Genomic DNA, 14830 nt, shown 5'->3' on the forward strand with positions numbered 1-14830 from the left:
GAAATACGCGATGCTCCGGCCAGTTCCCGCCTACTATACCGTATATTTCTTTCTTCCTTCGCGAACAATGTTTCCACGTGGACACTTGAAAGGACGGTGAATAAAAGTTGAAAGGAAGCAACCGTGCGTTGCTCGTGTAAGAAGAAAAATTCCTTGTAAAATTGTCGAAATTAACCAAAGCTGCCGCGACCGCGACCGCGACGCGCGACGGACTGTGTCGTCTTATTTTCCAAGAGTAATTTCATTAATCCGTGCGGTAAAGCATGTTTAATTGCAAGCATCGTTGGGGAACGCGGGTACGCGGTCTGACTCGCTCAACTAATACAGGCCTCGATTAAACCGCGCTTTATCCGCTTTCGTATCCAGCCACAACTGGATTTCTTCGTGTCGACGTTAGGATTAAATCACGCGATACTATATCATCGATTCTAAGGAGAGGTCGTATCGTCGGGGCAATCGTAGAGTCGTACAATAAACTTGCTAAAATTTTAATAACGCCTTTAACGGTATAGAAACAACGCGAAGAAATAATCCCTAGGTAAAAATCCGAGATTCTAGGATTTGTAGGAGGCGTTACACGGTTCGAATATTTCGACCTTCCTTAAAAAAATTTCTCAACACCGCAGCAAACGATCGCGTCCAACGGTTCCATGGAAACGTCTGGAACAGCAAAATAGTACGGTGAATCGATCGTTCGATTAATGTTCGAATCCGCAGTCTAACGATCCTATCGAGAATTTCATTTCATTCTCGCGATACGTGAAAACATGTTTTCGTGAATACGAGTAAACGATAACGCGCGGTATGTAATTTTTTGCATCACCGATAACACACCGTGTTCCACAAAAGAAGAATTTCAATTGGTGGGCAGAAATGGCGAGGAGACGGCGAATAACGAGAGATCGCAACGAGGACATAAATTTTGAGGGAGAAGGGGAGAAGGGGAGAAGAAGAGATAGTCGCGGAATCGAGGATCGTATTTAAACGGGGCTCCGGCAAAGACGGAGATGAAAACGGAGACTACGGAGACTACGGAGACCCTTGTCCCGGACAACCAGATACCAAGATAATCCACGAGGGGAGAATTTGTGCACGTGTCTGGCCGTGCTTGTGTGTACGGTAGATAGAGAGGAGAATCCAGACTCGAAATTCGCGAATGGATAGAATCGGTGGCTCTTTAGGAAATTACTTTTATTCGTTCTCGCGAAATGAGCTCCGAGAGAGTTCGAGAAACTCGGCTCGACTCTTTCGGTGGCTTTTTATTCGTTTGCTCCAAAGACACACGGAAACGAAAGAAAAATTGGCCATTTTTCAAATTGTACCGCTACCACTACCACTATTTGTGATTTTCGTCACGATCGTGTATATACGAAGCGATCGACGAGAAACACCCGGGCGGTCGCGTCGGCACCGGCACCGGCGCCGGCGCCGGCGCCGCGATCCAACTAAAAATGGGATGTCGTTGGAGATTGGACGCGAAGGGGTCCAATTCGTCCGGTTCGACTAGACCTGTAAATACGAATCGAAGAGGACGCTCGGGATTTATTCGAGCGGTAAATGAGCTAACCGAGTCGACGTTCTATCGCGGACCATTTCGCGACTTGTATCCGCGACCGTGAGCTTTCAACAAATTCCCGTTCCTTTTAAAACGGGCTGGCTTTTCATCCAGCCTCGTCGCTACTTTCGACCACGATCGATTCACGTTATTAATAACCATTCGCCACTGGTCACACCGAGGTAACTCAGTTTTCGACCTCGAAGATGATCCTCCTGTCCCTGCACATCACGGAGAAAGCCCAAGAGGCTATCGATTTTGCATTTACCCATGGCAAACAGCCGTGAAACGTGCTAGTCGCGCGTGCGATTGCCAACCTTCTCTCGATGCCCTTCTAACGATTACTCCCGTTGTTCCGCGATACCATAACACGCTCGTTCGTTACCCTACGCAACACGACACAATTCTACAACGATTCCGATCACTGTTGGTTATCGATTGTTTTTTCAAAATCGAGCAACCTTTTCCCGTCCGACAATCACCCCTGCTAGGGTTGCGTCTGTCTCCGTCGCTTTCTACGACAATCTTATCGTTAGTCCTTTTTTCCGCATTCGTCACGTGTTGCGGTTTCCGACGTCACGCGATCACGTTTCGAACACGATGACGCAACATCGCGCCGACGCTAACGCCGACGCTAGTGGCCGTAGCTGCCAAGTTACGCTTCCAACGTCGACGCCGACGAATCGAACGCTGCCGCTGCGTCACCGTCGATCAACGCGGTTCGATAAAATCGCACGCGCGGTCACTCGCGTCACTCTTAGCGGATAATTAATTACTCGACTATCTCTTGGATTAATATCTACATATCGATCGAAAGTGACATCCGAGGATTGCCTCGTGCAACGTACATATAATAAAAACGAGAGATGAGAAACCGTAAACTTGCTACGCTTTAGAACGTCGACGTCATCGCACCGACGCCACGTCATGGCAAAGCGTTTCTAAAATCGAAAGATGACGCGACCCATGGTATCGACCAGATGAAAGCAGCAAGTTGCAGATCGAACATTTCCACCTGTGAAATCTTCGATCTCTCCGTTTCTATCGAAAATATGGAAAAATTGATCGAGACAAGTTATACGATTGGTGGCGAGTGGTGGAGCAGAGTAAATGCATCGTTGCTTGTTTCATCGTTAACAGTCCGAAAATCACACGATCGATCGGTTCGTTTCGTTCGTTTTAACGGATGCAATGTTACGAGTGCGCATATCCGGGCGCGTGTCGCGCGACATAAGCGAGTCATGATAAACTTTTTAACGCGAATCTCGATCGAATCCAATTGTCGGCGATTTGCGTCGGCGATTTGCGTCGGGGCGAAATTCATTGTGACGATGTTGTTGCACGGCCATCGATTTCCGGTTTGGTATGTCGCACACGGTGAACCGATTGCCAGCAGAAATGCATTCGGGGCACGTTTCGCTATCATTAGAACGTAAACTCCGATATAGCTAATTTACGAACGTTAGCCCAATCAGAGTAGAATCTTCCGTTTGTTCGATTTGAATCCCCGTGTCGTGCCCCTGCCCTGCCCTCCTCTGTCCTGTTCTGCTCTTCCCCAACCCCAACTCGAACCTTTCGCCATCTAACGACACAGCAGCCGGATATCACGTTCGGTTCCTGTTTTGTTAACGAGTCCCGTTCTACTCGGTTGCCTAGGGTCTCTTGAAATTTTCAATAACCTACGTACATGTGTAGAATAGAATCGATGATATTGTTATTCGTTTAATAAAAATTATAATCTCAATAATGCGATTAAATTATGCTTGAAACAAACGTTGCGATTCGAATAAATCGCGTTAAAGAGTTTTCATTCACGTCTATCGTTCGAATAAAATGTTGCTCGTGTTGGTTGATACCGTTGATAGTTCGGTGAACCGTACATAGTTTGGTCTCGAGATAGTTCGTATACGAATAAAGTAAAAATGATGGTAACGATGCCATGCCGGTGTTTTTCTCGATAACGAGACATTTTCTCGCTAAACTTCCGTGTTCCTAGTCTTGCGCAATTTATTCCGAGGATATCTTACACCGCAAAAGAAACGAGCAATTTCTCCGTAATTAGCCAATTGGAGACTCGTGTGTGTTTTCGGCAGGAAAAAAGTATAAATATTTCGAGTACTTGACGTTTTCGCGTTGGACGATTTTTCGACAAACTCGATCGAAACTTGGGTTGCCGTAAAGGCCTGCGTAAAAATTACAACTCGCACACTTGATTCGAGTTATCTCTATTTTGTATCTCGAGCGCGAAATAACAGTGGAATCGATGGATGCTGTTCGCGCGTATGAAATCTACGTAAATTTCCTATAAAGTTCGCGTTCCAGTTAGTCAAACTCCGTCTGCAGAGGAGGACCGCTTGTTACGAGTTTTAAATATATTTCTTTTCTTATCGTTTCCTTTGAAATTTATAACCTCGAATAACGATTAAAAAGCCCGCTTGAATAATACAAGCTATCCGCAAAGATATCATCGATACGGTACCTTCCAAGTGCTTCACGACCGATCGAAAGAGGAACCGGAACGAATAATATACGATGCATCGAATGCTTTTGAAATATTTCTCCGTTAAATGGAAGAGACTCGCAAACGTACCAACCGTAAGTTCTTGACGACTCGTAATAGGGGCTATCGGGATTTGAAAGGATCTTTTAAACAGTGCAATCTCGGGGAGAGAGAGAGAGAGAGAGAGAGAGAGAGAGAGAGAGAGAGAGAGAGAGAGAGAGAGAGAGAGAGAGAGAGAGAGAGAGAGAGTACAGTTTAATAATTAGGAAAGTTCTCGAGGAATTTCATTAAAGCGCTTGGTTTTACATATCGACGGAGAAAGAAGAAAGGCGCTCTTAAAAATGTTGACTTTTGGATAGGAACGGTTCGGTTATGGCTATAAGAGGGGCGGGGGCTTTGAGAAGCTGCTCTCGAACGGGCTTGAAAATCCGATAGACTCTGAAATTCCAGATCACCGGATAGATATACAGGTAGATGTATGGATTAGTAGTATGTACGTGCCTCTTACCTTTCTCGATCGGCTTTTTCTTTTCGATGTAGCTAACAATAAGTACTACATGGTACATACGCGATATTTGCAAACGCTCGGAGAGAATTACAATAATATCGTTTCTCAGAATATCAGTATCCTGAATAGAATAGTATGGATTATACGATACGCACCTATCGTATCATTTTCCGTGTGTTTCGATCGGCTCTCTTACGAAGGATCATTTATCAAATTTTTCTTAGAATTAGCGAAGAGAGAAGGTATCTCGTAACTGTCACGCGAAAAACGAAAAACGTCAGTCAACGAATTCGAGGATCGCGGTAAATTGAAACGTCTTAATTTCGCGTCGATTTCCACGTAGAAAGGTATGGACCGGAAACGTGATCCGTTAAATCGTTCCTCGAACGACAGTCTTTACGATTTATCCGTCTAGCATGTGGCTTCAACTATACATTCGAAGCCAGTCGAGAAAATTACGTTTCTTTTACGATACGTAAGAAATCAGCCGTGTACACTGTACATGTACATGGATGACCGAGTGCGGATGCGGATGGGTGGGTCCTTTGGAGCGCGAATTCGAACAAGGATAAAAGAATGATTTTCCGAGTCGAGAATAAGAACGAGGAGGAAGAAAATGAAACATTTCGAGGATTTGCAAACGAGGACGTACATAGGTGTATACATATATGTTTGTTGGGTTGTTTGGATGCGTGAAAGTTGGTTCGAAAGAAAGACGAAAAACCCTTTCGAATTACTTTAGTATTTATGGTATAATGAAGATACAGTAAATCCGAGAGTAACGAGTACAATATTTGCTAAACAATGCGACGTCGCCGTACGAATTGCCAGAATCGCGTCCACGTCCTTGACACGAATCGACCACTTTTGAACGGTTTCAACAAAAAGGTTACACCACACCTATCTCGCGCGCGTTCGTTCGGCCGCAATCCAATATCCGTCTATAATTCGTAAAGCGAAAGCCGATAATCTATTGTAAAACGATATCCAGCGATTCCAGACGGACGTTGCTCTCTCGCGAACGATGCCAATTTGTACGTGATGCCATACGAAATACGAAATACGGATACGATCTCGCGCGAGCGTCTCTCGTAATTTATCTCGATTACGTTACAGTCGAGTACCAACTGTACCGACAAACACTAACGAGTATAATAACGACAATTAATTGTTCTCTGGAAGAATTACTCGAGTAATTTCCACGGATAGAGCGCAATCTCGATAACGAGAAACGTTAAGCCACTGGAGAAACCGATTAGCATCAGCAAGAAAGCTGGAACAAATTGCGGCAGATGAAGCTCTGATTTATATTCTTGATCGTTCGCCATCGCAAACTTCCTGAGGCGCGTGTCGTTGGCGAGTGCCTGCCGGATCATGAAATCAAAGATACCGTGATCGATAAAGTCGTGAATCTTGTCGTCGATGAACCGTAAGTAAGGGAAACCCGTCCAAGTAGCGAAACCCAGCGGAAAGCTGCATATCACCTCGGTCGTGATCGTGTAAGCGTACGCTGTCTCGATAGCGTCGCTACGCGACGAGTTGAGCACGGCGACCAAAGCGAACGTGGTGTTTCGTCCTTCCAACAAATCTCCAAACTGATCGAGGTACTGGTCCTGATCGAACACGACCATCTTATCGCGCACTTGCCTCACGATCTTGTCCGTGTGCTCGAATTCGTCGAAAAGGCTCGCGAACGCAGCCGTGCCCCCAATTTCGAACGAAGACGAGATCAGATCCTTCATCGTTTCGATCTTAAGGATCGACTCGTCGATCAGCTGGCCAGCCAGCGAGTCCACGTAGATCTGGCTGAGAAATAAACCAAAAATGCTCCACGAAACGAAATGAATCTTTCTGGAAAGTTTGGTGGGTTGTCGAGCGAGAGACGCGCCAATTATCAAACCGAAAATGTCCAACCAAGAGACGTCGCGAATCAAGAAAAACTTGATCAGGCCACCGAAAAGTAGAGATCCGCCTATAGCGGCCCAAACGTACGGCTGAAACGGCAAAACCAGTCCTTCCAACGACACCTTTGGCACTTTTGGCACCAGCCACACCACTTTTAGCATATCGTACGTCGTCGAATACCCTATGTCCCTGTGAGACTGTTGGAGAATGCGACCAATCACCAGATCGGCCATTGTTTCATCGTAAAGCAACATTTGCACTTGTTCCGAGTAGCTGGTATTCTCGCTCCACTCGACTCTCTCCCATTCGATCCGCATCCCTCTGGTCACCTCTTCCGCTAAGCTACCCTCGAAACCGGTCAAATTCGCGGTACCGTTCACCGACATCACGTACGGAGGCTGCTCGAAGTAGGCCACCTTGAGTAGGCAATTGTTCAAGGCCGGTGGACCGAGCTTTTTTAAACGATTCAAAGTCTCGTCGCGATCGCCCGCGCCCGCGCCGCGACGACGGTCGTTACATTTGTCCAAAACGATAGGCGGAGACGGACTGCAAGGCTTGTACGGTTCAAAGGTGACGCTGCCAGCTACCAGTACAGAGTTACCGACTCTAGCCACCGCGACAACTATCGAGAGTCTTCGCGTCGACCACATCGATTCTATCAGAAGTCGAGCGTCTTCGAGGAAACTCTTTTCCTCTTGGAACTCGCTAGTCAGTATCGCGACAAACAGACAGCCTCGATCGCACGGATACACTATGTTCAAACTATCCTCGAGACTGTTGCTGCTCGACATTAAGATGATTGTGCTCGATGCGGTTTCCGCTGGTATATCAAACTTCGTGTCAGTGGTGTGCGTGAAAAACGCGAAGCGAGCTTTCAGGCTCGTCATCAGTGGCCGAGCGATCATTTCGTTAACGTCCGTCTCGTTGTCCAATTCCAACAAGACGGACCGACCCGGATCGTCTATGTATTTCTTCACCAAACTCTCGATGCACGGTATCGACTTGGACAAACGATCGCGTTCTTCTTGATAACTCGCGAGGTTCTCGACGATCAATCCACGATCGCCCAACGTTCTTTCCCGTTTGTACGTCTCGACCAAATCCTCGGACACGACAACGCAGAACGCGAAACGTGCCAACCCGAATGCGATTTCGATTAAGAAACAATAGGATAATCGTAAAAACGACATGTCCGCGAACCTTCCACGGGAACAGTCCTCGACAACAGTAACCGTTTCGATAAAGCCGAAAGCGTCTACATACCTCTGCAACCATAACCGCGCTCCGTGCCTATTCTTCGATTGGACGAACAAGATAGTCGAGGACTCGATGTCCTCTGCTAGATACGTATCGCTAAAATTACCGTGTACTTGTTACACGCTCTCGATACATCATCGAACGACAACCAATTTCCATTGGCCTCTACCGTGAAATTTCCTTCTATTAGGACACGAAAACTGATCGCTGATCGGTTAACTGACAATTCCTCGTATATTTATGCTATTATGCATTAGTTGTCACTAAACAAATCGGACATGGACATTTCTGGCCTCTACGGCGGAAAATATCGCATGCGACGTCGACGCACGGTCCCTATGCAAATACTTGCGATGTCCAACGAGCGCGCAATATTCGAGGCATCGTTTCAGTCATGCGATACCGTTACGTTCAAACCGTACAATCTACACCCTGCATCGTACATAGCGACGCGACCAACATTTTACCACAATTTCACAATTTTCCCAACAAACGTTGCATTATCGGCTAATGAGTTTGCTCGGGTGAACGATTCGAAACTGCGAATCGACCCAATATCGGTGTCACTGGTCGAAAAGTTGATTTTCTGTCTTTTTTTCAGAGCTTTCGCGAGGATTCTTTGCGGCTGCTGCCCTAGACGAATGAGACGACGATATCAGCCAGCATTTAGATGTAAACCAAGCCAAGTAAGTATGAAATGTATAGATTTTTCTTTACGCGTACAATCACCGAGAAGCTCCGATTCGATTCCACGAGGTCGAACAAGTTTCCCTTCGAAAACAACTCTGTCGTGTCGCGTTGTGTCGCCGATACCGTAAATCGAAACGGTCGATAGCCAGCAGTAGCCAGTATTTATGTTATTCGACTCGATGATACATCGGAACACTTGTATCGAAAAATCGAAAAGAAAATATGCGCCGGTATTCGAGAAGAAAATCGTGTATATGTACGTACATATCCATGTACGTACAGTATGCATGTATTGTAGCCCCTTTCTCGTATTCTCGTATACTCGGAGAACCGACCGACGACCGACGACCGACGACCGATCGGATTCATCGGAGACTGAACGAAGATCGTAACTTAAAGTTTGTGCAAACAAAGTAAAAGAACCGAATGCGATTCTCGTTTTCCAAAAACGACCGAGAGAAAACCCTTTCCCATCGCGCGCCTATTTTTATCGAATTACGATCAAAATATTAAACTTGTTCGCCCAGTCGTAGTCGTTCAGTCCATTAAGTCTAATGAAAATAAACGACTTTGAGGATAACGATCGGTGAATCAGCGTGTAATGGAGATACCGTGGATCGATGTCGATGAATTTTCAATCAACGGTTAATTCCAGAGGTTTTCGACCATGTTATCTTTGCTATACGATACGCGATCTAACAAAACATTTCTTTTATTTAAAAAACTAGAAAGGAACAGTTCCGTTCCGTTCCATTCCATTCCGTTACGTCTACTATTCTTTTGAAAAGTCTTTCTCAGATTTCGATGTAACGTTTAAAAAAGCAACAGGCGTGGACGAATACACCAAATCGTAAAGCAAATCGTAAGATTGATTACAATATCAGCGAGTCCGGATTCGAGGGTAACATTTCGAGCCAAGTATAAAGGGGTCAAGGGAACACGCTAGAGGTCGCGTCGAGTCGCCATCTAATAAAGTGAGCTTGAAATCCAGCCAAGAAAAGGACATTTATTATTTCGATTGGTAAAGTTTTCAAGTTGTCCGTTTCACAGAAAATATTTTATCCCGATGTTTGCGGATAATGCTACTCTGATTTAACATTCGAGTAACTCGGAGCATATCTCGGTTACGGTGTAGATTTCGTGACGTTTAATTTCTTCTTTATCGCGAGGTATAGAAATCATAGTTGGTAAACTCCATCAGCCAACTATTTTCCGTTGGACTTTGATGCGGACGCGACATACACAACTTACTTTTGACATGGGAATTTCGCAACGAGAATGGAGACAAAGTTGTGTTCGGTTCGGAACATATCGGTCTGATTCGGTTCGCAAAAGTTGACCGATTCCCACAGCGCGGGCGCGGCCGTGGGCCGGTCACGCTCGCTTTGGCTACGAACAGAAAACTTTCCTTCTTTAATAATAGGAAAAAGTTGCAAGCAGCGGTTCAGTAAGAAGATGTCGCGTCGCGTCGCGTCGCGTCGCGGAGCGGCCATGTTCGATTCTACAGACTAGTAATATTTACTCGTCGAATTCGTGATTTGCATGTAATTTCGTTTCGGATATTATACATACATGTAGATATCCATACGACAAGTACTCTAGAGAAAATCTATCGATTCGAATTGGAAGCAGCCTGGCTAACGCAAAGAGTAACCACGTCGTCCAGTATACAACTATTTTTTCAGAGATTTGCATCCGGAAGATACTACTCTGCGTACTCGCTCCACCACGTGCGAACCAGCCAAGAGAGTTCGTGCGAGCAAACATACATTTAACGATGGGATAAATGGTCAGGACGCGGATGTCCTCTGTCGTTGGACACCACCTCGAAACCTTTCTCGATTCCTTATCGCGTTCCTTTTCTATCCATCGCCATCGCCATCGCCATCGCCATCGAAGCATCGTCTACATCGAGACAATTCTATCTAGTACCTAGTACCTAGTACCTAGTACCTAGTCGTCCGAAGACGCTTAGCACAGATTATCGCCAAAGGACTCTGTCAACATCCTCGTATTGCGTTGCCTCGGTACGTTCAATAGCGAATGGATTTCTCGATCAATGACACTCGCACATGTAAATACACACGGGCACACCGCGCACCAGCACTTACCGCACCACCAGCACCGTACATTCTACAGTACCGTATGTTAGTAGCAAGTCACGTTGAAATGTTGCGATCCGTTTTACGTTTCTTAATTTCGAGCTGCGAGCCGTCAACGATCGAACACGATCCTTGAAACACGGTTCCCATCTTGAACGCTCAACAGTCGGTTTGCTTCACACCATACCTTTGTATCCTCTACTTTTTAGTAGATACTACCTTTCTACGATACTCGAAATGCTAATTAAATGGAAATGAGATTTAAATCCAACTAGTTGAAATGCATCAGGCTACCGACCACCGACCACCGACCACTCGTCGAAACACGATTCTTATCAAAAATATTGCTACTTCTCGCTTCCTGCCTAACAAACTGTAGTAATAATTTCAAATGAAATTATATCACCGTTTATATCGACGAATAACAGCACCATAGACGAGACGAGACGAGACGAGGCTTGGCCTGGCCTCCTCTTTTCCATTGGAACTCGAATGACCCCGTTCGTTTCTCGTTTTGCAGCCGAGAACGTGTCCGATGCAATCTGGCAGATACGAGCTTTCGCTTTGTCTTTTTGTTTTTCCTGAAAACATTTCGGAAAACGGGTTGAAAGGTACCGTTGTCTTCTCGAGCCCCCGAGTGAAACTCGAACTTTCATCTTTTCGAGCCGACCGTTTGGTTATTCCGATGGAAGAGATAGTTTTAACGACACCCGATTCTCACGAATTTCTCTTTCCATTTCTTTTCTTTTCGAGAGGATATTTTTATACCCTCCCTAGTTATCGTCGGTTCCACATCGACATGTAATTCGCAGCACCCTGACTTTCCTATTAATTTACTTTGCATTCAGAAACTTGGTTTTTTTACAAATTTCAAGAACCGGATCTACTTCTATCTCTATCCCTCTTTTTTTTCTTTCTTAAACGCGCATCAATAATTATTTCTAAAACGTTTTACAGTTTCGATAAAACTATTCGATTTTCTTTGAAAGAATCACGAGTAGGCGGGTAGACCGCCTACGGGTGGAACGACGCGTGACGACAAAACAATTTTCGATGGCTCGTGCTCGTAAACCAAATATGTAACTCGATATTCAACGAAGCGGTGAGCCGTGGAAAAATTGTCACCGCAAATACTACGTATATCGAGGCGACGAGCAACCTCGCGAATAAAATCGTTTCACCCGTGACATTTTTCTATTATTTCGCTATTTTACCAATCTTTATCACCGTTTTCCTGCTTTCAAGGTCCACTCTTCAAACTAGCCAAACTATCGTACGAATAAATAGAAGAGATCTCGACTCTATGTCTTTGGCTCGATCATGCCTCGTATTACGAGTCTGACAATGAGTCGCGTACAGTGAATTTCTCGCAGTTTCCTTCCGTTTCGGTACCATGGAAAATCCAACCAATAGCCTTCGCGGTGCTGTTTCATCGGTTTCACCTCGACTCGACTCGAGACTCGGCTCAACTCGAGGGACGGCTACCCCGACGAGGCAAAAGTTTCCTCGTTTATTCTGTCGAGCACCAAATTCCCCAAAGACACGACCGGACAAATCGGATTTCCTGTTTCTTTCCGGCTTCTCTGCTACTTTTACAACTCGACGCTCATCCTCTGGTAGACCAACCGACCAACGAAACTAAAAATATTCGAGTCAACTTTCAACGAATCCGAGTATCCCGACCGACTGGGTTTTCTTCTGCTGGTATCATCGATGATAACGGCACCATTATATCCCTTAGTTTCGTTTGCCTTTTCTATGTGTACACGAATACCAGTTTCGTCGCGGTTACGGCATATCGCGTTGATTAAACGCGTGGTGTTTCGCGAGGTTTACTCTGCTATCTAATTTACGTATACCATGGAAAACGACGACCTATTAAAATCTCGATATCCTCGGCGCATTCGTAAACTTGTCTCGACCTCGACGACTGCGGAGCTCTTCGAATTAGTTAATTAACGCACGGATCAATGGCGAGCTCGCGCGCGAACACGACGCAGACGTCGCGTCGCGTCGCGTCGCGTCGGCGTCGTTTAATTTCGATGAAATTTTCCGAAAGATAAACAGAGTGGCGTGGTAAAGGAATTTAATTATCGAGGCCCTGTTGCAAAGCTCTCGATAATTTCGTGCTGTTATTAACAAATACATTAGTAAGCAAATCTATTCGCATCCGAAGAGATGCAATAATTTAGCTAGCTGACGAGATAAAAGATGCGTCACGAACAACGGAACAAACGTAATCTTATCGCAATGGGGAAAATTCTGTTCCAAGGATTGGAGTTTCGTCAGTTGTAAGCTTGTACGTAAGGTTGTAAGGTTTCACGAGCGAGATACACGATCGATTCGTCGACCTTGAACCGACCGAGACGGAAATTAAATTCGACCGTTTTCTAAAGTAATCGTCTCCCACTTGATCTATACGCATATCTCCATCGAGTATAGAATACCATGCCAACGGCCACGACGAATCTATGTATAATAAATTGTTCTGATTCCAGTACGTTTCCGGAACGAATGTCGGCGGACAGGCCAGCAGCGTCAGTTACAGTAGCGTGAGTCAAAGCAGCGACGGTGGTACCGCGAGTGGGTTGGCAAGCGGCGGGATCTGACGTCACACTGGGGCCCGGAACGGGCCTCGTCGAGAAAGAGCGATTCGTTTTCGGGACACGTGATTATAGGAGAAGAGTCGTTCGGCGGTTCGAGCTAGAGAAATTCCTCGAGACGTTTGGACGAGGAAAACAACGATAACTCGTGACGGTTCTGTATGCCCAAAGAAACGATGATCGAACGATATCAACTGGTAGCCGGTAACCGATTACACGTTACGTACCTAGCCGTACCACCTGGCTGAGCCGCGCAACATACAAATCAACGGTTCGTCGCGTTGTGGAGGAATAACGCCAACGGTGCGGTGCTTCTTGCCGCACTCGATAATACATGTAGTAGTATCCCATCGAGTTTACGCGACGAAAAGTGGACCACGCGAAGGAGAGTGATTACCGCTTCGCTCCTTCTTCTATGCATATGTATGCATACATACGTGTATACCTACAGAGTGTATTCTAAATGGATACGTAGGATACGCTTTAGCGGCCGATCGACGACACAAATGTAACGAACAAACTTTACACAAATCTATTTCTTTCTATTTCACTTTGCCGCCAATTATAACCACTTTTCAAATCTGATCATTTTTCATCTAACAATAAAATCGAGTCGATACACCTATCGTCAGAGTTGAAAGATAACCAATTGTACATTACGTAGGTGAAACGTTTAGACATACTCTCCGTAGCCTTTGTATCATCGATTCACCGCTAAACCGAGAACCTGCCAAATATACTTGCACGGATACATCCTGTGTACAAGTAACAAGTAACAAGTAATCTGCTGCAAACTGCAAACAATTTAGCCGATTTAGCGAATCAAAGCACGCCGAAACAGTGCTGTACATGTATCCATCGTATCGTGCGAGCCAGCGATTTTATTTATAATAACAGTGCAAAGTCATATAAATTATTATATGTATTATAACACCTAATGTACCAGCCTTGCATTTCGTTCGTTTTTTACATTCGGCTAATTCTTCCTTTACGTTCCTTTGCATTTGTATTTGCATTTGTATTTGCTTAGATATACCAGAGCGTATCTGCCATCTATCATACATGGAAATCTTCATCGAACATGATCGAAATCGATTACACATCTGTCAAACTATCATCTATCTAATTTCACCCGATTATCGTAATGGACAATCTCTATTCGAAAAATGGACGTATACCAGATACCAAGTCCGTACCCTCTATAGCCAATATTTTTCCAGAACGCGTATTTATTTGATCAAAATCATCGTAATACATGTATGTAGGTATGTAGGTATGTACCCGTCAGTGTACATAAACCATCGCCGTATAACTGTAAATATTAGAAAACTTTAACGCGAACTATGAAACGACACAAACGCGACTATGTACGAGAAACTGTAAAAAAACGCGTATTTCAAGCGAATATATGTATACATGTATGTATAACTATATACAAATACATATGTACATACACGTTTCGCCGGTTAACGATAATTTCAATATTTTATTCAACGTTAACTCCACTCTATCGTGCTGAAAATTCCGATGAATAAAAAGGATGTAGTTACTTGTAGTAGTAATGCATGCGATTTCAACAAATCGATTATGAAGAATACAATGTTGAAAAGATGCGAGGGTAACCGATTAACCGATACTTTGAATTCGAATCAACAAATACAGTGTATTCTCCGAATAAACTAAATCGATCTTTTTTTTTCTCGAATAACT

General features: G+C 44.8%; 1 protein-coding gene across 6 annotated transcripts in view; it reads left to right on the forward strand.

Moving 5' to 3' along the window:
* LOC128874683 (dopamine receptor 2) overlaps nucleotides 1-14744 on the forward strand; it is a 28410-nt gene extending 13666 nt beyond the window's left edge. For 5 of the 6 annotated variants that reach the window (XM_054119626.1, XM_054119629.1, XM_054119628.1 and 2 more), the window contains 2 exons: nucleotides 8327-8411; nucleotides 13016-14744. In XM_054119626.1, the coding sequence (XP_053975601.1) occupies nucleotides 8327-8411; nucleotides 13016-13126 (196 nt within the window). In that variant the 3' untranslated portion in view covers nucleotides 13127-14744. Of the gene's footprint in view, nucleotides 1-8326; nucleotides 8412-10100; nucleotides 10443-13015 lie in introns of all 6 variants that reach the window. The other variant, XR_008456688.1, reaches the window with a different exon arrangement.
* The last annotated feature ends 86 nt before the right edge of the window (nucleotides 14745-14830 follow it).

The sequence above is a fragment of the Hylaeus volcanicus genome, chromosome 4 (assembly GCF_026283585.1).
Source record: "Hylaeus volcanicus isolate JK05 chromosome 4, UHH_iyHylVolc1.0_haploid, whole genome shotgun sequence".
Lineage (NCBI taxonomy): Eukaryota > Metazoa > Arthropoda > Insecta > Hymenoptera > Colletidae > Hylaeus > Hylaeus volcanicus.